The sequence below is a fragment of the Vanellus vanellus genome (genome assembly GCF_965231255.1).
Source record: "Vanellus vanellus genome assembly, chromosome: 15".
NCBI lineage: Eukaryota > Metazoa > Chordata > Aves > Charadriiformes > Charadriidae > Vanellus > Vanellus vanellus.
The window spans coordinates 12,934,259-12,956,223 of NC_138920.1; the positions used below are offsets into that span (position 1 = coordinate 12,934,259).

General features: G+C 60.3%; 5 protein-coding genes across 7 annotated transcripts; 2 read left to right on the forward strand and 3 right to left on the reverse strand.

The window, feature by feature from the left end:
* Positions 1–207: 207 nt before the first annotated feature.
* Positions 208–2,519, reverse strand: SNX21 (sorting nexin family member 21; the record flags this gene model as incomplete). The annotated part of the gene is made up of 4 exons (XM_082491102.1): positions 2,105–2,519; positions 1,508–1,798; positions 1,200–1,354; positions 208–879 (listed from the first exon to the last, which is right to left on the reverse strand). Exons 2-4 carry the CDS (start codon positions 1,782–1,784, stop codon positions 208–210), a joined length of 1,104 nt encoding a protein of 367 aa, XP_082347228.1. The 5' UTR covers positions 1,785–1,798; positions 2,105–2,519.
* A 1,361-nt stretch (positions 2,520–3,880) lies between these two features.
* TNNC2 (troponin C2, fast skeletal type) lies at positions 3,881–5,885 on the forward strand. Its single transcript, XM_082491370.1, has 6 exons — positions 3,881–3,987; positions 4,810–4,861; positions 4,980–5,123; positions 5,202–5,316; positions 5,394–5,530; positions 5,633–5,885. Exons 1-6 carry the CDS (start codon positions 3,976–3,978, stop codon positions 5,662–5,664), a joined length of 492 nt encoding a protein of 163 aa, XP_082347496.1. The 5' UTR covers positions 3,881–3,975; the 3' UTR covers positions 5,665–5,885.
* A 677-nt stretch (positions 5,886–6,562) lies between these two features.
* LOC309678358 (regulator of G-protein signaling 9-binding protein-like) lies at positions 6,563–7,809 on the forward strand. Its single transcript, XM_082491368.1, is given in 3 exon segments — positions 6,563–6,742; positions 6,744–6,900; positions 7,033–7,809. Coding segments are annotated over 3 exon segments (639 nt in total). The 5' UTR covers positions 6,563–6,706; the 3' UTR covers positions 7,479–7,809.
* Positions 7,810–7,847: 38 nt separating this feature from the next.
* On the reverse strand, positions 7,848–9,368 carry UBE2C (ubiquitin conjugating enzyme E2 C). Its single transcript, XM_082491369.1, has 6 exons — positions 9,008–9,368; positions 8,907–8,934; positions 8,710–8,796; positions 8,331–8,535; positions 8,119–8,178; positions 7,848–7,984 (listed from the first exon to the last, which is right to left on the reverse strand). The coding sequence occupies exons 1-6, from the start codon at positions 9,106–9,108 to the stop codon at positions 7,926–7,928; spliced, it is 540 nt and encodes a 179-aa protein (XP_082347495.1). The 5' UTR covers positions 9,109–9,368; the 3' UTR covers positions 7,848–7,925.
* A 286-nt stretch (positions 9,369–9,654) lies between these two features.
* On the reverse strand, positions 9,655–14,611 carry DNTTIP1 (deoxynucleotidyltransferase terminal interacting protein 1). 3 transcript variants are annotated; one of them, XM_082491219.1, is made up of 13 exons: positions 14,495–14,611; positions 14,355–14,425; positions 14,048–14,144; positions 13,752–13,850; positions 13,153–13,221; positions 12,729–12,785; positions 12,420–12,481; positions 11,932–11,977; positions 11,404–11,462; positions 11,159–11,219; positions 10,690–10,761; positions 10,278–10,333; positions 9,655–9,831 (listed from the first exon to the last, which is right to left on the reverse strand). In XM_082491219.1, the coding sequence occupies exons 1-13, from the start codon at positions 14,579–14,581 to the stop codon at positions 9,693–9,695; spliced, it is 975 nt and encodes a 324-aa protein (XP_082347345.1). In that variant the 5' UTR covers positions 14,582–14,611; the 3' UTR covers positions 9,655–9,692. The 3 variants fall into 3 exon arrangements, with proteins under 3 accessions (XP_082347345.1, XP_082347346.1, XP_082347347.1); XM_082491220.1 differs by having other exon boundaries at positions 14,504–14,595; XM_082491221.1 differs by lacking the exon at positions 10,690–10,761.
* Positions 14,612–21,965: the final 7,354 nt, after the last annotated feature.

Here is a 21,965-nt window from a genome sequence, read left to right on the forward strand (position 1 = left end):
ACGGCCCCGCAGGACAGACTAACCACAGAGAAAGTGCATTTTCAAGGCAGCTCCCGGGCGTGGGCCGCACTGCCCACGGGAGCGCAGCGCTGCCTCCCTGCCCCATCCACACCCGTGGCATTGCCCTCGCTGCTCCCAGCCGCCCAGGGCATGAGCCCCATGCAGCCCCCTGCCATTCTGCCAGCACGGGTGCCGGCGGTGGGATGCTCACTCCAGAGGCTCCTTGATCAGGCACTCCTTCAGGGTGGGCTGCTGCTGCAGGGGGGGCCCAGCCTCCCGCAGGTCCTGCAGCCGGGCCTCCGAGCGCCGCTTGTCCTTGCCCACCTTCCAGGCCAGGTGGATGTGGGCCTGCAGGAAGGGCCCCAGCAGCGGGTGGCTGCCTTGGGCTTCCAGCAACTGCAGTGCCTGCTCGCAGCAGCCGTGGGCCTCGCTGAGCTCGTCCAGCTCTTGGTGGCAGACAGCCAGCCCGGCCAGTGTCAGGAGGAAGCGGCCGGAGCTGCAGACTCCCAGCCGGTCCTGCAGCCGGTAGGCATTGGCCCAGGTGGCCAGGGCCTCGCGGTACATGCCAGTGCAGGTCAGGCGCTGCGCAACTCGCAGGTCCTGCAGGAAGAAGAACTCAAGGAACTCAGGGGAACGGCGGATCTCAGCGATGGAGTGCAGGTGGGACAGGAACTGCTCGAAGGCTCGGCTTCGCTTAGCAATGGTCTCGGCAGTGAAATTCCGGCGCAGCCTCTTCCTGGGGAAGGCGATGCCGGCCATGTCGCAGCCAAAGCGGCAGCGCAGGCGGCGGTTCAGCCGCTCGAAGTCCGAGTAGCGCCGGGTGATGGCGGCAGGGGCCTTGTCGAACCGGCTGGAGCGGATCAGGTAGATGGTGTAGAGCTGTGGGGGGAGCCAGGTGTCACAGCGCTGTCACAGGCACACTGCTCCCGCGGGACCGGGCAGAGCCGGGCGCACGGCTGCGGAGGGGCTGTGGGGGGTTTGCCCAGGCAGGAGGGAGCAGGCTGGGCTGCCGCAGCCACAGCACCCATCAGCGATAGTTACCTGAGGCTCATCTGAGCCGCCAGCACCATCCGAGCAGCACGGGGAAAGACAGAGAGAAATAAGCACCAGCCCGGTGGGACACCTACCCCGGGAGAGAGCAGGACCCGCAACCACCCCTGCACCTCTTGCGCCTGCCCAGCCCCACCGGGCTCACTCACCACGTACTTGGAGGAGCGTTCGCTGACCACGCTGGCGCTGGTGACCTCGAAGAGCAGCCGCTGCGGTGCCAGGCTGCCCCGCGACTTCCTCCACAGCTCCTGCAGCTGCCGGGTCAGCAGGCTGCCGCCGGGGCGCTCCGCCGCAGGGCCCCACTCTGCACCAGGAGAGGGGTGTCAGCCCACCTGCCGCAAGGACGGGGCTCTCCCAGCGCCCCGATGTCTCCAGGTCGCTGGCCCCCACCATTGCTTGGGTCCCCCCAGGGTGCTACTGCCCCGGCCCCCCCCAGCACATTGTCCCCAGCACCTGCCTCCGTCCTCTGCACCTGCTCCCGCCCCTGTGAGCTGCGGCGGCTCCCCCAGCTCTTCTCCAGCACCGTCCTCCTCCTCGTTCTCCTCGTCCTCCTCCTCCTCGTGGCTGGTGAAGCTCAGGGTGCCGCTGAGGCGTGTCGACAGCCCCTCCGTGTCGTCCTCCAGCTCCGAGCTCTCTGGGAAGTCCTCGGCCTCAGAGCCACCCTGTGCCCGCTCCTCCCGGCTGCCTTCGCCGGCCAGCGCGTGCCGCAGGCGGTGCAGGATGCGGGCGGCCATCCCGTCCAGCCCAGCTGCCAAAGGAAGGGGGGGGGGGGTGTCAGGCCCAGTTACCCCAACATGGCAGGACAGGCAGGGGGACAGGGGCTGCCCAACGCTGCCGCACTGGGCTGCCCCCCGCAAACCTGCGCAGCACCGGCAGGCAAGGGCACTGCGCGGGCCTGGGCTGGGACAGCCCGTCCGCGGGACAGCCCGTCCGCGGGACACCCCGGCCTCGGGGCAACCCCTCCAGTGCAGCCCCGGTCCGTGTCGCCCCCGCCCCCGCCCCGGCCCGGTGCAGCCGCGTCCCCGCTGCGGGCGGTGCCGCCCCGGTCGCGTACCGTGCTCGCCGGAGCCGTGCCGAGCCGGGCGGTGCCCGAGCGATGGCTGCTCCTCGGCCGCGGCTCGTCCCGGGATCCTCCCTGCGCGGCTCCGCCTCCGCCGGGAACCCGGATCGCGGCGGCGGGGACGGCACCACCGGGATCGGCACGGCCCGGCGCTGCCTGGCACAGCCCGGCACGGCTCAGGGCAGGTCTGCCCCGCCGCCCCTGCCTTCCGCTGCCAGCCCCCGGGGCTGTCCTGGCAGTCCCCCGGGTCCCCCCGCCTTGGGGCCACAGGAGCCCCTCACCCCGGCGCCTGGCACTGTGGGGTCCCACGGTCCTGATACCCCAGTTCCCCCATATGCTGGTACGCTGATATCCTGGTACCCTGCACCCAGGCTCCCAATCCCTGTGGGACGTCCCCTGGGCTGCCCTGACACCCCGCTGCCCTTGCCCCGGTTGGCCTCGCCACGCGCCCCGTGCAGTTGGGCTGCACCCCCGGTACTCGCCCTGCCTTATTTAGCACCGTGCCCGCTCCCTCCTCGCCGCTTTCTTGGGAATGTCTATTAATATCGAGGAACAAGCCCAGCTGCTGCCATCGCTCTGCCTCCGCTTGCCCGCTGCGCCCTGCTCCGGCACCCTGCACCCTGACGGGGCTTGGATGCGGATCCCTGCGCTCCCCCTGGGTGCAGATGGATCTGTGGGCGCTTCTGCACTCAGTGCTTGGGGGTCCCAAAGCCTCCCCAGCCCCTTTCCGCCTAGCTGCTGGGCAGTGTGGGATGCACAGGGTGGCTGGGCTTTCCCAAATCCCAACCGGTGTATGGGGGTTCCGGCAAATCCAGAAGGCAGGGAACCTCCTGGATGTCACTGGTGCTGGGACCTTGCAGGACAGGGTGCTGCCAGTCTAACCCCACTGCAGCCCAACCCCCTGTGCAACCCCCTTGGAGCACCGCAGGGCATGGTCCACTTGGCCAGCACATCCCCAAAGCCACTAGCCCTGGCCAGGCCCTGGCAAAGGTGGCTGGCATGGGCTGCGGTGTGCGAGGGGAGAGCCTTCGAGGAGGCACCTGGGCAGATTTCCCACTCTCCCGACAGCACGAAAAGACGGGGCCTTTTCCGGATCTGAGAGCTGGGTGCCAATGGTGTCAGGGACCCCACGCTGCAGGGGGGAAGATGCTCTATGCCTGCTCAGGGGCTTCCCACCGGGGGCCCCTTCCTCATCTGGGGCAGGCTGCTGCAACGCAGATCTGCCCTGGCCCACCCGAGCCAAAAATGGGGGTGAAGGGAGGGGGCTGGAGGTGGCAGGGTGAAGCTGGAGTCCCTGGGGTCTTGTGGGGGTGAGGGAGGGGACGCTGCACCAGGGGACCCCAGTGCTGGGATCCTGCCCCAGGCAGGGCTGCGGGTTTGGCAGGGGAGGGGGCGATGGTCCGTGCCTGTGGCGCAGGGGCAGACAGCTCAGTGTGGGGGAAGCCCTGGACCCCTGATCTGGGTGATGCTGGTGGCTCTGGGGCTATTTTTAACCCCCTCCTTGCTGAGCCGCCCTGGGCTGGGGGGTGTGCTGCGGGGGGGGGGGGGCAGAGCCGCCCTTCTGCCAAGGCTCCAGTGTCCCTCCCCAGAGGGCTTGAATTTCTATCCCGGCTTCAGACCTACGTTTAATCCCCAGCTCTTGGCCAATAACGCTTTGGCTAAATTAGGTAAAATGCGCCCCTTGCCAATGAGCGGGGCTGGATTTCCACCGGGGAGCTGATAGGCTGCCGGGGCCAGGGGGCCAGCAGCTGGGGGCACACCGGGTGGCGGGGACGCTACAAATTGGGGTGCCAGGGGCACCAGGGAGCTTCTGGGGGCTTCTGCTGCAGGAGGTGGTGACTCCCTGGGGGAGGGAAGCAGCAGAAATGGCTTCAATGGTAAGAGCCCCCATGCTGCTGTGTGCCGTGTACCATGTGCTGCATGCTGCGTGTCATGAGCTGCGTGGCAGGGCGAGACGCGGCAGGGATGGAGGCGCTGGGCACTGCATGAGCCCAGGGGAACCGCAGTCACCTGGGGGAACTGGGCTGCCAAGGTATCTCTGCAGATGGTGATGGGGAGACAGTCCCCGGGACCGGGCTGACCGTGTCGGGTGAGGGCAGGGAGGTGTCTGGGTGGTGCAGGGTCCCCGCAGGATGTGTCCTGGGGGGGACTGTGCGGCTGTCCAAGGGGCGCGGGCGCCTGGGGACGCTGGATCAGCCCCGGCTGGAGCTCAGGACTGCATGGAGGTGGCGGTGGCAGAGAGTGGCTGAAAGCCGAGCGCTGGGTCATGCGACACGGCGTCGCCACCGGCTCTGCGTATGGCCTGCGCCTCCAGGAGAAACTCAATCGGGGCTGACAGGTGCCTGTGGCCATGGCCCCACTGCTCCCTATAAGGGGAGCTGAGGAGATCACAAAAATAGCGCCGCGTGCCTGGGATGCCAAGGCTGCACACAGAGACCATGGCCCCTGCGTCATGGAGCACCCCCGGCTGGTGGGGGGCCCCGAGCAGGCGACTCCCCACAGCCCACCATCCTCGCAGGTGCCCGAGTGGCACTGGAGTTGCGGGGATTGCCAGGAGCCATGGCTCAGCCTGGCACAGCATCATCTTCCAGCTGGGCAGGGGCTCTCCTCGCACCCCTGTGCCACCGGGTCTGTGCTGCCTGAGGGACTCCCAGGCATGATGTGGGTGGCCACAGTGACCCCGCTCCCTTGCCTTGCAGACGGACCAGCAGGCTGAAGCCCGCGCCTTCCTCAGCGAGGAGATGATTGCGGGTGAGCGTGGGGACAGTGGGCAGAGGGACCAGACCTGGCCAAGGGGCAGGGGCAGGCTCTGTCCCACTGTCGCGGCCCTGTCCTGTGCGCTTCCCGGCTCTGACCCCCTTCCCCGCAGAGTTCAAGGCTGCCTTCGACATGTTTGATGCGGACGGTGGTGGCGATATCAGCACTAAGGAGTTGGGGACGGTGATGAGGATGCTGGGCCAGAACCCCACCAAGGAGGAGCTGGATGCCATCATAGAGGAGGTGGATGAGGACGGTGAGCAGCCCTCGGCAGCAGGCGGCAGGGTGGCGGGCAGGCAGGCAGCCTGACCCGCGCTCGGCTTCCTCCCTGCAGGCAGCGGCACCATCGACTTTGAGGAGTTCCTGGTGATGATGGTGCGCCAGATGAAAGAGGACGCCAAGGGCAAATCTGAGGAGGAGTTGGCCAACTGCTTCCGCATCTTTGACCGGTGAGTGGGGGGACGCTGCCTGCCTGTCCTGCTCACAGGGGCGAGTGGGGCCGCATCCTGCCCTCACCCTCCTGCAGGAATGCGGATGGGTTCATTGACATTGAGGAGCTGGGCGAGATCCTGAGGGCCACCGGGGAGCCTGTCACTGATGAGGACATAGAAGACATGATGAAGGACTCGGACAAGAACAATGATGGCCGCATCGACTTTGATGGTGAGCCACAGCCCCGGCCCTCACCTGGTGGCTGCCCTGGTGAAGTGCCTGTGCTGCCCACCCTGGGCATGGCCGCGGGCTGAGGGTGCTGCTCTCTTGCAGAGTTCCTGAAGATGATGGAGGGTGTGCAGTAAGGGACCAGACATTCCTTGGGCCGGCTGCTGCGCCCAGCCCTGCTCCACCACTGCCCAAGGAGCAGCAGCTCTGCAGCACCCGGTCCCCGGCTGCCGGTGCTAGCGGGGACCCTCCCCTGTGCCGGGGCCCCCATCTCACCCCGCTCCTGGTGGCCGAGCTTTTCCCCCAGCCTGTCACATGTGGTTTTGGTCTGAGCCTCAATAAAAGGGGAAAGGCTTGAGCTGTTGGTGCAGAACTCCACCGGGTTTGCGTGGGGAGGGGGCTGCAGCACCATGCCCCCCGCACTGCTCCCCAGGGAGGGGGTATGTGTCTGTGTGGGTGCCTCGTGCTGGTTGGGCTCATGCCATGGTGCTGTGCTGGGGGGGCGCGGGGGCAGCACGGGGCCGCGGTTCCCACGGGCTGCTGGGCGGGCGCCAACACTGAGCTCAGACTTTCCATGTGGAGCAGCCGGTTCACACGCCAGCGGGCGAGGGAGCGCGGTCCCAAGGGGTCCTGGCGGGCAACAAAGCTCCAGGAGCCAGGGGCCCTGGGGGGGCTGTTTCTGTCTGCTCTGGGGCAGGGCTGTGTGACCACAGGGGATCTGGGGAGCCACCACCACCTGCCCCACACCAGGACCCCTCTGTCCCACCCAGAAGGGTGGGGAGTACCCAGCTATAAGGGGGGGGGGGGGGAGCAGCAGCAGCCCCTCCCTGCAGGGTCAAGGCGATGCTGGAGCCTCTGTGCCTGCCCACAGTGCATCACTGCTCCCGGGGGACCTGTTCCCCCCCAGGCACTCGCAGCAGCTCTGCGCAGCCTCTCCAGCTGGGGGGGAACAAGAGGGGGGGGCATACTCCCCAAACTGGGGTGGGTGGGGACCAGGGAGTGCCCAGCCCATGTTGGGACAGTGGGACCAGCACTGTGTAGCTAGCAGGACACAGGGACACGGTTTGGAGTCCGTTGCATGCCTGACGCGCAGCGCTGCGACACGGGGGAGCTGAGCCCCTCAGAGAGCCAGGGATCACTGCGGAGGGTCCCAGCCCTGCCCTGCTCCCATGGGGTGCGATGGCACTGGGGAGAAGAGATGCGTGTCGCACACGGGGGGGCAGCAGGGACATGTGCGGCCACCCAGGCTGCACTCTGCAAAGCCACAGCTGGGCACCGGCAGCTGGTGCTGCAGCTCGGGGGCAGTGCCGACAGCCCCCGGCTGCGGGAGGAGCGGCGCAGGAGGAGCGCAGAAGCCCGTGAGCTCAGCACAGGTGAGGAGGGGGCTGCCGCAGTGGGGAAGAGGGGGGCCCAGGGTAGCAGCCATGGTCCCCCCCCCTGCACCCACATCAGGGCTGGTGGAGGCTTTCCAGGGCCATCCCAGCTCAGTGTCCCCCATCCCACAGGGCTCCGGCACACACTGCTGGTGGGGCTGAGGCAAGCACCAGTGAGCCCTGAGGAGCAGCGGGAGCTGGAACGGCTGTGGGTACTCTTCCTCTCCGCCCTGGAACTCTTCCTGCAGGACCTGCACCGAGCCCACCACCTCTGCCAGCTCTTCTCCGTGCAGGGGGGTGGCACAGCCCCACTACACACCGGACTGGGGGGCCGGGGACCGCCCAGCCACAAGGGAAGCCGCCGAGGGGGGTGTCCTGCACAGCCCCTGACCACCCCATGCCTGGAGGAGGAGATCGAACAGGTGAGGGCCACGCTGGCAGAGATGGAGAGCAGAGCCAACATCCCTCTGTGGACGGTGGAGGCCACACAGCCAGCGGGGACAATCGGCACCACAGCGCCCGCAGCTGGGTCTGCTCGGGGGGAACCTCATGCTGAGCACTGCTGCAGGGTCCTCTGACCAGGGAGCAGGAGAGGAGGAGGCACGGCTGGCAACCCCCATGCCCGTTCAGGCATCATGGAGCAGCTTGTACCCCCCCGGCCCCCTGCCTGGGCAGGCGATGCTGGGGGGCTGCCCCCACTCGATGGAGGGAACAGGATGAGCTCTTGTCATCCTAAGTGTTAATAAAGCCCGTGGGGGTCAGTGTCCCTCCCTTCCTGCCCGTGCTTGCAGAGGGGCCGGCAGGAACCCAGGGCTGGGCTGAGAGAAGGTGCCTCCAGGCACTCATGGGGTGCCAGGCTGCAACAGAACCCCCAGAAGAGTTATAAACATGCATTTATTTATACATTAACCGTGGCTTGGACTGCAAAATTAATTTAAAAACAGCCTATGATACAGAAAGCCGGGGGAAGCGGCCAGAGAGGGACTGGGCAGAGACCCAAGGATGATGGGGAGAGGCGGCGTGGGTCAGGTTTCCTGGCTCTTGGCCTGCTTGGCGTACGTCTCCCGCACGTACTTCTTGTAGGCTGAGGAGAGAGAGGACACATGGGGCTGAGGGTCCTGGGGCAGCCATGGGACCAGGCAGGCAGTGGGGTCAGGGGGCTGTGCCACTGCCCACCCTGAAGGAAGCGAGGTGGGGGCTTCCACCCCAGGCACTCACCAGCTTGGTTCTTCCAGAGCTCGGCGGCGTGTGTGTTCAGGGGGCTCTCAATGTTTGGCTCTGGGGACAAGGGCTGGATCAGTGGGTGGGGTGGCTTGGACCTCCAAGCCCTGTCACCCACTGCTGCCCGGGGGGGGGGCGGACAGACACACGGACAGACACCCACCACCCCCCACCTCAGCACCCCACTGTAGTGTGGCTGTAGGACTCACCTGCCAGCAGGCTCTGGATGGAGAGCAGGATGGTGCGGACATCGTAGAGGGCTGACCACTTGTCCTTGAGGATATCGAGGCAGATGTTGCCCTGGGTGTCGACATTGGGGTGGTAGCAGGGTGTCAGGAACCGCACCGTGGGTGCCGTGTAGGGGTACCCACTGGGGAACTCCAGCGACAGCTTGTACCGCAGCTCCTCGTAGGCCTGGGGGCGGGAGTCAGGAACAGGGGCCACAGCCCGGGGGGGGCCGGGGAGCCCCAGGGGAACCAGGGTGCAGTAGGAACGCCAGATGGAGGGGGAAGAGGGTGGGAGGAGAGGATTGAGACCGCCCTCCATCCCGGGGGGGACCACGGTGGACCCGGGGTCCCGACTGCTCACCGTGCCGGCGGCACCGTCGATGGTCCCAATCCACTTGAAGAGGTTGTCGGACTCGGGGAAGGCGGAGATGCCTTTGTCACCGGACATCTGCGGGGACAGCGGGTCAGGACGGCCCGGGACAACTCCGGCTGGGCCCTGGGAACTGCCTGCCCGCCCCCCCCCCCCCCCCCCCCCGCTAGGCCCCGGACCCGACTCACCATGAGCGCCATCAGCTCCTGCTGTAGCCTGTGGGGGAAGCATACGTTACCGACCCGGTCCGGCGGGGCAGCCCCCAGCCCCCGCCCCCGCCCTAGCTCACCTCTTCCCCACCGAGCCACGGGCCGCCGTTGCCCCCGCCTCAGCCGCTTTGAGGGCGGCCGCGCTAGACACTGCAGCGGGGTCGGCGTTCTGCGAGGCCATGGCGGCTCCCGAGGGCGCTAGGCGACGCTACCCGGCGGTTCACGAGCTCCGGACGCGGCTCCCGCTCGCGGGCGGCGCCGCACTGGTCTCCGCTCCCTCCCTCCCGCCGCTGCCCGGACCTGGATAGGGCTCTCCCGATACCGAGAGGCGGTCCGGGCTTTCCTAGCCGAGCTCCTCGGTGCGAAAAGGCGGTGCAGGTGCTCTCCGGCGCGGCAGCCCGGTCCCGGTGCGGCTCAGATCTCTCTCCCGTGCGGCGGCTCCGCCTCGTCCCGTCCGGTCCCGCCCCGCCTCCCGCGCCCCGTTTGAATGTTTCCAACGTGCGGCGCCTCCTCCAGTCAGCGCGCGGGTCCGTTCGAGCCGACCAATCGTCGCTCGCCTGGGATGCGGCTGCCACGGTAACTGCCGGCGATTCGCTGATTGGCCGCTGGGCGCCGCGGCGGAAACGTCGCGATTGGCCGCTGCTCCGCGAGGCGGAGCCGCGGGTCCCGGTGAGCCCTTAAAGGGCCAGACACCCCCCCCCCCCAGCCCCAGGAGGCGGCGGAGGCGAGTGCGAAGCGACTTTATTGGGGGCCCGGGGGGGGGCCTCAGGGCTCAGGGGGACCCTCTAGGAGCGGCGCATCCCCCCCACGGCGAAGCGTCTCCATGTGCTTCTGCATCTTCTCCGTCATCCATGCTGGCGGGACGAAGGGCTTCAGCTCCTCCAGCCGCAGGTCAACTGAGTCCCTGGGAAGAGGTGGGGTGAAACAGCGGGACCCCGGCACCCAGCACGGGCTCTCAGCCAGCAGTGAGCTTAAACCCCCAGCACAGATCCTGGCACCCACCATGGACCCCAAGCAGCACCAAGCCCAAATCCCCAGCACCCACCCTGGCACCCACCACAGACCCCCAGGCAGCACCAAACCCAAACCCCCTGGTACCACCATGGACCACCAAGCAGAACCAAGCCCAAACCCCCTGCACCCAAGAGGGACCCTGAAGCAGCACTGGGCCCAAAATGCTGGCACCCACCACGAACCCCTGGCACCAACCCCCAACCAGCACTGAGCCCCCAAACCCCAGCACCAAGCCCCCCAGCTGGCACAGAGCAGCAAGGGCAGGCGCAACAGAGCCCCCCCCCCCCCCAGGGCAGCAGCCCCAGGCACACACAGCACCTCTGCTCTGGTCCTCACCTGTAATCATCACTGGCAGCCAAATCCCGAATGTCCTCTTCGATGAGGAGGTAGGCCTGCAGCACAACGGGACACAGCTCAGGGCTGCCGTGCACCCACTCTGGCGGCAGCAAGGGCAGCACCGCATCCCCCATCCCTGGCCAGAGCAGACCCGCTGCTCCCCACGGGAGCCAGGGTTGCCTCCTGGCCTGCGCTACTCGCCTTAACGTGCGCCTGAATCCCAAGGGGCAGCGGACGGACCTCCGCGGTGCCCCAGGAGAACGTCTGCCTCCGTGCACCCTGCCTAGCCTCCTGCCAAAGCCACCTTTCCCGCAGCAGGCCGCTGGCTGCTCCTCCGCCCGTCCTAAGCCCTGCGGTGGGTCTCTGCGCGGTCCCCACTGGCTGCAGGAGCCGCCAGCCCGGGCGTACTCACCATCTTGCCCCCAGTGGCCCTCATGTGCTGCTGCTCTGCCAGCCAGTGCTTATCTTGCGGGTCGGCTGCATACTGCAATAAAGCAGCAAGGACCTAGCTGAACACAGGCAACAGACCTTCCGCTCTGACCACCCTCCTGCTGGGACGCTGCGCCCCGCTCCAGCACTCCCTCAAGCACATTGCGCCCCACGGTACTGCCCACCGGGGGCGAGGGGGGCTCAGCTCCGCCTGCTGTTTCTCCAACCTCAAGCCCTGGCTCCAGGCAAACCCACCACCTCAGAGGCTGAGCTAAGCCGTTAACTTATGTTCCAGGTGCTAGCCATACTGTGTGCGTAAGTGCTCTAAGACAACAAACAAGGGCGTGGGGGAGGAAGAAAACAAGTGAGCCAAAGCACACACTCCCGACTGCCATCAGAAACTGTTTCTGAGCAAACCCCGAAGGAGGAAGCGTCCTGCTGCAGCATCTGACCTTAAAGAGGTGGGGATGCTTGATGTAGAGTCGCCCTCTTGTTCCTCCCATCCCGAGAGCTCTGAAAGAGGAACATGATGGGGTGTTACACCTGCGCGGAGGGCGGCCGCGGTGGTACAGGGACACCTCCTCTCCTCCCCAAGCCCTTCCTACTGCTTTCGAGGCAGAGAAGCGAAGTGACGGGAGGAGTCTTACGGGCTCCTGCCTTGGAGACACCACCCTCCATCGACAGGGCCATTCCTTACTTGTTTGCTCGAGATCCCAGCACAAAGGTTGTGGTTTCAGTCAGTCGGGATGGATCCCACTACAGAGCAATTGGAAAAGGGGCAACATTAGAAATGAAGCTGGTGCTGGCCCATGCTCCACGAGCCTCAGCTCTCTGACGGGGAACCTCAGAACCACCCCCAGCCTGGGAGGGAGAAAGCTGGGCACAGACCTCCACACTTCCACAGAGGAGGGAAGTTAAATTCCCTCTGGGCTGATCTAAGCAGTTTCCCTCATGGGAAACACTTGTGGGATCCTCCTGGCTACTACTGCTCTCCCCAGGTCTAACAGCAGCACCACTCCACAGAGCTACGTGCTACAGTGCCTGGGGGAGACAAGCAAAGGCCTCCAGGTACTTCGCTCCTCTTCTTGCTTCTCTCCTGCACTGCAGGGGCCCATCGGGGCAGTGCACAGATCAGCGCTGAGCTCTGCTCCTGCAGCAGTAGGGCTCTGCTGGCAGAAGCAAAGGGGAGGAGAGGGTGAGCCCAGCAGTGTCAGCCAGCCAATACCTTTGGTCCATCCCTTCTCACGGGCTCAGAGACTTTGAGTTTCCACCTGAGGGGTAAGGAAAATGCAGTAAGAACGAATCCCTGCGGGACCAGCGCAGTCACCACCACAGCACCAGCAGCAGGTACTGAGCCCCAGCCCTTCCAGATCCGCCTTTGTTCCAGACCCTCATCTTTGCTCCACGTTCTCCTCTTCCCAGCTGCCAAGACCTCACCACCACCTGTGTCTTGCACTGCCCACTATGAATAGTCCATCTGGACCTTTTCACCCCTTCAGGCCCGTTTAAAACCGTTTCCTTGAAGGTCTGTGCCTCCCAGGGAGAACAGCTCAACCTAAATCCCTCCTGCCCACCCTCTGGCACTCCCCCTGCACCTCTCCTTTCTGCAGGAGGGGAAAGAGACCACAGGGTTTCTGTACTCCCTCATTTGGGGACCCTCATTTCCCACCTGCCCCCACAGAACACGGGCTCTAGCTCAGAACCCATACTCACGCAGCCATGCCTGAGACCCCACGATCGTTTGACAGGCTCTGTCCTGGAGGCCGCCCCTTTCTCTGCATGGAAGAAATCCTTCAGTGACTCAGCTGTGCAGGCAGAGAGAACCCTCTTGGTTACCCACCCCCTCCCAGGGAAGCTGCTCTTTTTGTCATGAGCAGAAATGCTGGCTGGCACAAGAGCAAGCACCTCTGAGGCACCCCAAAAGCTGCCAGTGCACTTGCACGTCTCGTACTGTGGGAATGGCCAGGAACGAGCAACAGGCTTCCCAAAACATAAAATCCCTTGTGCGGAAAACCCGCCTACCTTTTTGGGAATGGGGCTCCCTCGACGATTCAGCTCCTCATCCATCTGTCGGGCACGCTGGAAGAGAAATGGCAGTGGAATGAGCAGGGCCCTTCTCCTCACCAGGCGCGGAGGGTCCCACGCATCCAGCCGTCCACTTTCTCCTTTGCTGCACTTGAGTTGGAGAGCACAAGTGCGCAGGGAAATGCCAACCTCACCCCATCTCAGTGAGAAGCACCGAACTCCAACAAGCAGTGATTGCACCTGGGATTTTCGTTGCCCTGTAGGTACTGCTCTCTCTTAGCCTAACATCCCCCAGCTTTGCCTCCTCGCCAGTGCACTGACGAACAAGAAGAGGCAGAGAACAAAGCAATTCCAATCCTTCTCCTCCTCTTCCCAACTCTTACCAGTCACTCAAGCCTCTGGGAACAATAAGAACTTTTACCTTTGGTACCGCCTGCTCATGGGGCAACCTGGGAACAACCTTTTTGCCATCACAGAACAGCAGTTTGGCCTGCAGGAAGAGAAAGAAGGGTTACCCGATTCTGGGTCCAGAGAGGGACCTGCCAGCAACTCCCACTGTCATGAATCTGCCTGAAAGCCCTGTAACAGCTCTGCTTTCACAGTGCTGCCATGCAGTGATTTCACAGATGGCAAGATGCAAAAGCTCAATCTGAATGTGATAAAGTCTGGGCAACTGGGACAAAAGCAAGATGTGATAGAAGAAAATCCCGTCCCCCCAGGAGTCTCCTGTGGGCGCCAGGGAGCCGATCTCTGTGGAAGCTCCAGCCATGTGACATGTGCCGACATCAGTAGTAGAAAGCAACAGCATGAACTGGCTGGCCCTGAGTGTTCTTCTCTTCCCAGTGAGAATGAAGCCAAGCACAGCAGCCACAGAAGGGCTGTGGATTCCGCCCCCCCCCCCCCCCCCCCCCCCCCCGGCTAATGGCAAAGCCATCAAGAGGGACGTGTCCTAGCTGTGCTGCTCTGCTCAGCCAGGCACCAGGCTCTGCTGAGGGAGCAGAGCCCCTCACTAGTGCCCACCTGCTCCAGGCAGCTCCGACACGTCTCCTGGATAAGCTGCTCTGGGTCCACCTCCTCTCCAACATTATCACGCACGTTGATTGCTGCCTTCTGGAAAAACTGGAGAGGAGGCGGCAGGAGAGGGTTAGAACCCGAGCTGCCAGGCAGCGTCGGGGCAGGCACATGGGCCCAGCTCCCACGGTGCACCCACCCCCCAGCAGCCAGGAGACAGGTGCGACAGCCTTTTGTGGCAGCTGAGAGCGGCGCTCTCTCTACACAGCCCACAATGGGACGGGGCCTGTCCCTGCAGCTCTCACCTTCATGTACTTGTTGAAGACGGCCCGGATTTCCTCATTGATGCTGGGCTGCAGGACAGCTCGCAGCAGGTCCATGGATACAGTGGGGTCCGTGAAGCTGAAGGTGGAGGAGTCAGGTGTGGGGGGTGTCCCCCAGTCAGATCCTCCCTCTCCGGTCTGGTGCCTAGTCTGGTCCAGCCCTGTCCCTCCGTGGGAAGCTTGAAAGCTTCCCCCTCGGGTCTGGCCGGCCCGGACTCCCCCACCGCCACGCCTGCCCAGCTCCCCACCGGCCCGGTACCTCCGGCCCAGCCTGCGGTCCGCCCCGTACCTGGTGGTCATCTGAGAGCGCCGGCCGCGCCGCTGTACCTGCCGGTGCTTGATCATGATGTTCCAGGGGCTCTGCGGGACACACGCGTCAGCCGCGACCCTCCCGCTACCCGCTGCCCTCCCCCAGCCCCCCCGCCTCACCGTGCTGACCAGCTGCTCCTCGGCGCCGCCCAGGCCCTCTTCGCCCGGCGGCCCCGGCTGCTGCTCCGCATCGCGGGCGGCGCCCATGGTGGCGGCCGCCCCGCTCCCGCCCGGCGCAACCGGAAGCGCTCGGCCCAGCCTGCGTCATCGGGCCGCGACGCATGGGCCGCGCGCCGGAAGTGAAGGAGCTGCCATGGCAACGACGCCGGGGGTCGTGGTGCGGGGGGAGCCTCGGCGACACACACACATACACACAGTGTGTGTATTTGGGGATGAGGCCGTTCCTGAGGAGGGAGTGTGGGGCAGAGCGGCGACCCGAATGCAAATAGCCCGAGAGGGCGAGGCGGGCTGACACGGCCGCTGTGAATTTAACACACCCGCGTTCTTTCTGGGTCTCCACCATTGTTTTACCTTCATGGCTCGTTTTAATCCTCGCCCCTTGGTTTGTGAGTCTCATACGTACGCTGGCGCGGGTCATGTATAAAAGCACACAGCACTAAAGAAATCCTTAGTTCTAAAGAAGTGCAGCTTCATGGAGGAATGCAGTGATGGATGGTCAGCTCTAAAATAATCCTAAGTCCCAAAGCCGTAAAAAGTCATGTTGTTCCACCCTGTTCTGCCTCAGAACAGGACCTGTCTCAGAAACTGGTCACACTTTGACCCTGCCTGTGAGATCCAAGTAATTGCAGCTGCAGAAATATGAATGTTTGTCCTTCCATGATCTGTGCGTTCCTTGTTGTATTATATTTTATGCTTGAAACAGAAAAATAAACTTGTGTTGTGGTTTAACCCCAGCCAGCAACTAAGCACCACACAGACACCTGCTCGCCCCCTGCCCCTGTGGGATGGGGGAGACAATCATTAGAGTAAAAGTGAGAAAACTGGTGGGTTGAGATAGAGACAGTTTAATAGGTGGAGCAAAAGCTGTGCACAAGCAAAGCAAAACAAGGAATTAATTCACTGCTTCCCATTGGCAGGCGTGTGTTCAACCATCCCCAGGACAGCGGGGCTACATCATGCATAATGGTTACTTGGGAAGACAAATGCCATAACTAGGAACATCCTCCCTTTCCTTCTTCCACCAGCTTTATATACCGAGCATGATATCTTATGTTATGGATATCCCTGTGGTCAGTTGGGGTCAGCTGTCCCAGCTGTGTCCCCTCCCAACTATCTGTGCTCGCCCAGCCTCCTCACCGTCCGTGTGGTGTGAGGAGCAGAAAAGGCCTTGACTCCTGTCTAAGCCCTGCTCAGCAGTAGCAAAAACATCCCTGTGTTATCAACACTGTTTCCAGCACAAATCCAAAACATAGCCCCGTGCTAGCTACTATGAAGAAAATTAACTCTACCCCAGCCAAAACCAGCACAACTCATTGCAGTTCCAGCTGACTTTTTCCTGCAAGTCTCTCATCTTTCTGGAATCTCATTGTTTATCTGAGAAAACACTTGAAACTGGCATTTCCTCATCTTGTCTAACATGCGCAGAATAGTCAAAAGACTTGTCTGTCATTTTCTAGACATTCTTACCCTGTGTCGTGGTCAACAAGAGGCTTTTCCATTGGGTCAGCTGGCTAATAACGTTTTCTTTGGTGAAATAATGTTTGCTGGTTTGATGGTAATGTTTTTCTTTGTTACTTCCAAGGTGATTGTAAGATAAAAACAAATGGGATTTCCCAAAGCACACAATGTTGAGGCTGTTCAGTGCCTTGCGATCAGAGCAGCTGGTGTGGAGGACAGTGCAGAACAGGCGTATGCTCAAGCAGTTGTTTCCAGTTCACTGTTCTCATGCGCTCTGTGTGTGAGTGGGGAAGCACTTTGCTGTGCCGCGGAGAGGGCAAACGGATTCTCCTTCTCTGCCAGCTTTGCTGGATGCTCCAGACCATCATCTGCATTGCGGGCACAGTACTGAGGCCTCCAGAGGGTGGTCTGTTGGTGTCTCTCAGCATTTGTTACTGCAGCCTGTGCCTGTGTCCCCCCAGTGTGACCAGTGAGATTCTTCTGATGTAGCTGTCAGTCCAGCAGTAATCATGCCCAGCGCCCATGGGAGAACAGAGCCAGCTGCAGGAGTAGAGGCTGGGTGACTCACGGCTCACACGCTGGAAGAGGCTCCTACCTTCATTGTCTCCTTCCTGCTGCTTTGGCCGGGGCTGCATTGGCCCGGGATGAGATCAGGTTGTTACACAAACCTGACCTGCGGATGTGGAGCCAATCAAGTCATCATCAGTGTTGCCATAACTTCATTATTACCAGCACTGGGCTTTTTATGTGCTTGTTATGGTTGCTCCAAATTGTTAGTAATAAAAATTGGACATCATCCAGAGGAGAGGAGAAATAACTATGGCTGTAGAAACTGATGGGGAAAGGTGAAAAGAATGGTTTTGTTTAACATCTGGAAGCTTGATGGAGAGAGGGCTCAGCTTTGTACATATGCTGCAGAGAGGACAGTGATCGATTGTATCTATCATGAGCAGAGAAGAAGTCCTCGTGTTGGTTTGAATCAAGTGAGACTGGATTCGATCTTTGGAAAAACTTTCCAGTTACAAGATGACTTAAATACTGGAACAAATTCTCAATAAAGGAGTCCCCGTCTTTGGAGGGATAAGCGTGTCTTGTTTAGAGCATGTGAGAACAATGCCTATCAGGGATCACCTAAATATAACTGATGAGATGACTTGTTTGGATATCCTCCAGCCCTCAGTTTTTAATGGTAATTTTTCCATTTATCTGTGCAGTAGGTGCACATGACAAAACACGCCAGCCTGCGAATGTCTGCCAGACACAAACAGCCATTCCACAGCTGAGGTTACGTGAGCTCTTCTTTGATTCACAGAGAGACTTTGGACAAGTCCTGTCTGTCCGCAGTGTCCTCAGTGTGGGCAGGCCTGTGGGGCAGGCAGGCTTTTGGCGGCAGTGGAAAGGCTGTTGAACCCAATCCCACATCCTGGTTTGGCAGCGAGACTCTTGCAGGCAAAGCTTTGTTATCCCACTGGATCTTCACGGTGGTGTTGGGTCTGCCCTTGGAGGCCAGCACAGGGTTGCGGTGTAGGAGGACAAGAAGCACAGGGGGTCAGGAAGGAGGAATGGGATTGTAGTCTGTAAACTTTAACTGCATAACATTACTTCTCAGCATCAAACGCTGTAAAATTATGCCAGCCTTCACAGGGAGACAGCAGGCAGGACATTGCAGAGGAGTCTGTGTTTCAGTGGGCTGAGGAAGGGGAATAGAAGAGGTAGAGAAACCGAGCAGTTTGAATGTCAAGAGCCCTTTCCCCATTGATCTGTGTCAGCCTCAGGACATTCCGTGTCTGTGGAGCCGGGTGGGTGCGTAGAAGGGTCTGGGTCAAGCTCTTGCCACCCCGTGGAAGTGGGATTTTTATGGATGCTGTGAGCTCTGTGTCAGTTTGGTAGTGACCTGCCCCAGCCACAGCCCAGCCATCCCCAGGAGGGTCTGGGTGCAGGAGCAGTGCTCTGCGTCACTGCGAGCATTCGCTCTTTCTTCTGGCTTCTTTTGCAAACGACCATGGCACCATCGTCTGCAAGATCCCGGTAAGGGGCCATACACACCTGCTACATCCTGCTGCCACAGCAGATGTGCTTTTTTGGTTTACTTTTCTCTATTCACCCTCTGACCTCTCATGAGACTGGTGCTCCACTGCAGGTAATCAATGAGAGTCAGGAAACAGCTGATGAGGAGAGGAGACACAGGACCAAAAAGCATTCAGAGACACAAATAATGTTCCTGGTGGGCACACAGTGATCTCTAGTCATTCCCAAGAGTGAGCCAGAGGGCTCTGGTGCACATCCCGCTCTCCATGGACCTGCGCTGCCATGTGCGATGGGTTCAGGTGCGATCCTGCTCTGCAGGATTCGAGTCGTGTCGCTCAAACAGGACCTGCATCTCTCTGAGGTGTTTATTTCACTAGAGAAATGTGCTTGTAAGGCATTCTCCTTCATTAGTTCCTGAAATGTTAACCAGGGTTATGGTCTGCTAAAACAGAAATGAGCCAAAATGATGGCACGTTGTTCCCAAAGAGGAGGAGCTGCTGGGCAAGCATGGGGGCAGAGCCAGAGCTCTCCTCTGTGGGAGTCCCTGGGTTGGACGGAGCCCCACAGTCCCGCGAGTTGTTCCAGATGGTTTGCCGGGTGCGTGGAAGGGAGTCGACGCTGCCGATACTGGCAGAACGGCACAGGTTACTTCGCGGGGTGTCATGCTCGATGGTGATTAACAGCGACAGCAATGCGTGATAAGCACTGAGCCATTGGGTTAAGCCGTGGAGCTGCGAGGTGTGAAGCACTGGATCTTCAACAGGCACGGGCGGTTCGCATAGAAATTGCATCCAAATTGAGTCACGGCCACAAGGAGAAGACAAAACCTGTTTTTAAAGTATATTTCTTGCAATGAACCCTCTTCCCACACAGGTTTGGCAGCACGGAGCTATGCACCTTCCTGCTCCTGAGTCTTATCGCTTGTGCTTCCCCTGCATCACTTCAATGTGAATTTGATGGAAAGCTCTTTGAGTAGGAACTTTGCTTTTCAGTTTTCCTGTCAAGTGGCACAAACTTAGAATTGTAGAAATAATGTTGAGCTCAAACCAATTAATTTCACTCACCCCACAGCTGCAAATTTAAACTTTGTCTTTTGATCCAGCAAGTCTGATGCATTCTTGCCTGGTGCTGGTGTGTCCTGGCCAGACCAATCCTTAAGTTCTCCTATAATTTTGATTGTACTTCGGCTTATGTGCAATTCAAGAAGAAATAATTAAATTGGGAAGGACAAAATTGCAAAATCAGATTCCAACTGGCACTCGTGTGACTTGAGAATAACTTAAATTAAATGGGTTGACACATAATTGAAGGCACTGCTTAATCTGTTATCTCAAACATGTTAAATAAGTCTTTACCCTGAAATCAGATGTGGAGAAAAGGGAAGTAAATGTGGCAGTGCACTTAATTTTTCATTTGCTCTTAATGTGGGTCTCCAGTGAAGGCCAGCAGTTTGAACCTGGGGTTTGAAGGCAGATTCCCATGCTCTCCTCGCCTTGGGTGAGTTCCTGTCCTTGAAATCCTGAGACTTTTCACTCCAGAGAGCTCCGTTTCATTGGAGCATCATTTCACTGGAGCAGACCCTTCCACTGGGTTCGCAGGAGGGAGCAGCAGCCTGAGCTCCAGTCCCCGGCCGTCGAAGGGAAACAGTTCCTCTGCGTACAGTTCTCCCGGGACTGTGGGCACTTGACCTGGTAAGGGTGGGGAGCCTTGTCTTGTCTTGTCTAGGCTGGGGAGTCTTGGCCATGGGCAAATATAGTCTTGACTCAAGGGAATGTTTAATTAATTTAATCTATTGCCATTTAACACAAAACTTCCAATGACTGATTAGAGGTAACAGATGCGCCCACCGGCTGTGGCTTGGGGCAGCCTGTGGCGTCCTCCTGCATAGGCACTGCTGCCTAAACTAGGCAATTCATGCCCAAAACAGACCTTTGTCATGAATGGATAGGGTGCTTGTGCGTGCACTAGATGGGCGCCGATGCTGCTTATGGACACTGTGTGCTCCCCCACGTCCTCATGCTGTGCTGTTTGGGGGCTCCTAGGGGAACGAGTTTGGTGTTTGTGCATGTGACAACTGTGTGCTTCTGTGTAAACTCATTTGGTGCTCATGCACGCACGTGGGGCCAGGGCACAGCGTTAATTTGCTGAGGAGACTTCGACTTGCTCATTTGGATGCCTAAACCTGGGGATTTACATTAGTAACATTGGAAGAGCTGGAGCGTGCTGCTCATGAATGGAGCAAACAAATGAGATATTTAATTTAGAGACATATTCAAATGAAGCCTTGAATATTGGCCCTGCAAAAATCTGCAGATAGCATCTCATATGTGAAACAGCAGCCTTGGGAATGAAGGGCATTTGCATGTGGAAGGACGGAGCTCCTCAGTGCTGCTGCCCAGGTGGGTGCTCATCCCCTGTGCCCGTTTTGGCTGGGACTGCGCGGCAGGGATGGGCTGGGGCAGTGCAGGTGGCTGCTGCTGTTGATGAAGTTCACTCACAGTTTCCCAAACGTCTGCCTCCTGAGTGGTGGTGTGGTGTGCCAGCAGACGCCCTGTCTCGGTCGAGAGCTCTCGTCTTTAAAACTGCACCAGGTTTTGCATGTAAGCGATTCCCACCGTACTCTCCCTCACGGTTTTAACACAGCAGTGACATGATGAAAAGAAACTGGTGGTGCTGCAGTATGAGGAGTGGTCTGGCTGCCAGGGATGTTTATTCCTGCTGTTTTTTAAATACAGCAGTTCACCAAAGTACAAGACCTGTGCAGCCAGCACTGTGCTCCTGCGGGACAGTGGCAGACAGTGCTGTTCTGGATGGGGCTGCTTCTGGGCTGGCGCTTTCCTCGCCTGCAGCTAACTTGGGCTTTTGCCTTTGCAAATCCCATTTAATAAAGCAATGGCACTGGAGGCCCATTTCTTCACACACTTCCCAGAATGCTCTTGGGAAGTGGGAGATGGTAGCGCTGGTGGCAGGACCAGCGCCTTCTGAAGCATTCCAGACCCCGGGGTGTGGACCTGCCCAAAGGGACCGGCAGGAACAGAGCTGATCGGGAGCAGGCACGGGCAGCCCTGCCTTTTCCCACTTGGCATCGCAGGGAGGCACTGGCAGCGTCCTGCTCACTGGAGCTCAGGGAGGATGCTTTGTCCCTGGGTGCTGCTGGGTGGCAGTGGTGGAGGGGTCAGTCACAGCCTTCAGAAAGATGGTGTGGATTCCTGTCAAGAGCAATGGTGAAGAATCTGTCTCCTTGCAGCTGGGGTTCCCACTTCCCTCCTCCCTGTCCCCATGCTGTACTCCCTGCGGCATGCAGCCGACTCTGGATCCTGCTTCTGCCTTGGTTGTGGGTGGAGAAATGCAGCTGGAGTGGCTCTTTAGAAAACAGAATTACAGTAAAACGTGGGAGGTTCCTACAAGTCACCTGTGAGCTGCTTCCTCCCATTCCCGGACCCGGGCTGCCTGGGAGGAACTTTAAATTGCCACCCGGCTCAGCCCTGGCCACTGGCTCCAGCAGCATGACGGCGAGAGGCATCTTACTGCTGGGGCTCCTCACCCTGTGGGCAGAGCTGCAGGCAGCACCCACCGCAGGCAAGTACAGGCACGCTGGAAACACCCAGCCTCTCTAGATTTTAAGAATATTTTCTCTGTTTTCATAGAATCATAGAATAGTTTGGGTTGCAATGGAACTTGAAAGTTCATCTCGCCCAATCCCCCTGCAATGAGCAGGGTCATCTTCAACTAGATCAGTGTTGATGATGATGATGTTCAGTGATGTGTGTTTAAATGTTTGATTTCATCCTTGTATTTATGAAAGCTTCCTGTGAAGAGTTGTAACCCTTGTGAGGTTTAGCCCTTGCTTAAATTTTATAATCTTTGAGTTTTGCAAAACTCTTGCCAAGGATGGAGATGGCAGTGGTACCAGCATGCAGGCATA

Bases quoted from the DNA above. Each gene is read 5' to 3' on its own strand.
- TNNC2 (XM_082491370.1), top strand. The intron at 4,862-4,979 runs GTGAGCGTGGGG...CCTTCCCCGCAG, and splicing joins CAGCGAGGAGATGATTGCGG to AGTTCAAGGCTGCCTTCGAC. The intron at 5,317-5,393 runs GTGAGTGGGGGG...ACCCTCCTGCAG, and splicing joins TGCTTCCGCATCTTTGACCG to GAATGCGGATGGGTTCATTG.
- UBE2C (XM_082491369.1), bottom strand. From the start codon at position 9,108: ATGGCCTCGCAGAACGCCGACCCCGCTGCAGTGTCTAGCGCGGCCGCC. The intron at 8,536-8,709 runs GTGAGCAGTCGG...TCCCGCCCCCAG, and splicing joins TCGACGGTGCCGCCGGCACG to GCCTACGAGGAGCTGCGGTA. The intron at 8,179-8,330 runs GTGAGTCCTACA...CCTTGTCCCCAG, and splicing joins CATCCAGAGCCTGCTGGCAG to AGCCAAACATTGAGAGCCCC.
- DNTTIP1 (XM_082491219.1), bottom strand. From the start codon at position 14,581: ATGGGCGCCGCCCGCGATGCGGAGCAGCAGCCGGGGCCGCCGGGCGAA. The intron at 12,786-13,152 runs GTAAAAGTTCTT...TTTCTCTTCCAG, and splicing joins ATGAGCAGGCGGTACCAAAG to CGTGCCCGACAGATGGATGA. The intron at 10,334-10,689 runs GTGAGTACGCCC...GTTGTGCTGCAG, and splicing joins GGGCCACTGGGGGCAAGATG to GCCTACCTCCTCATCGAAGA.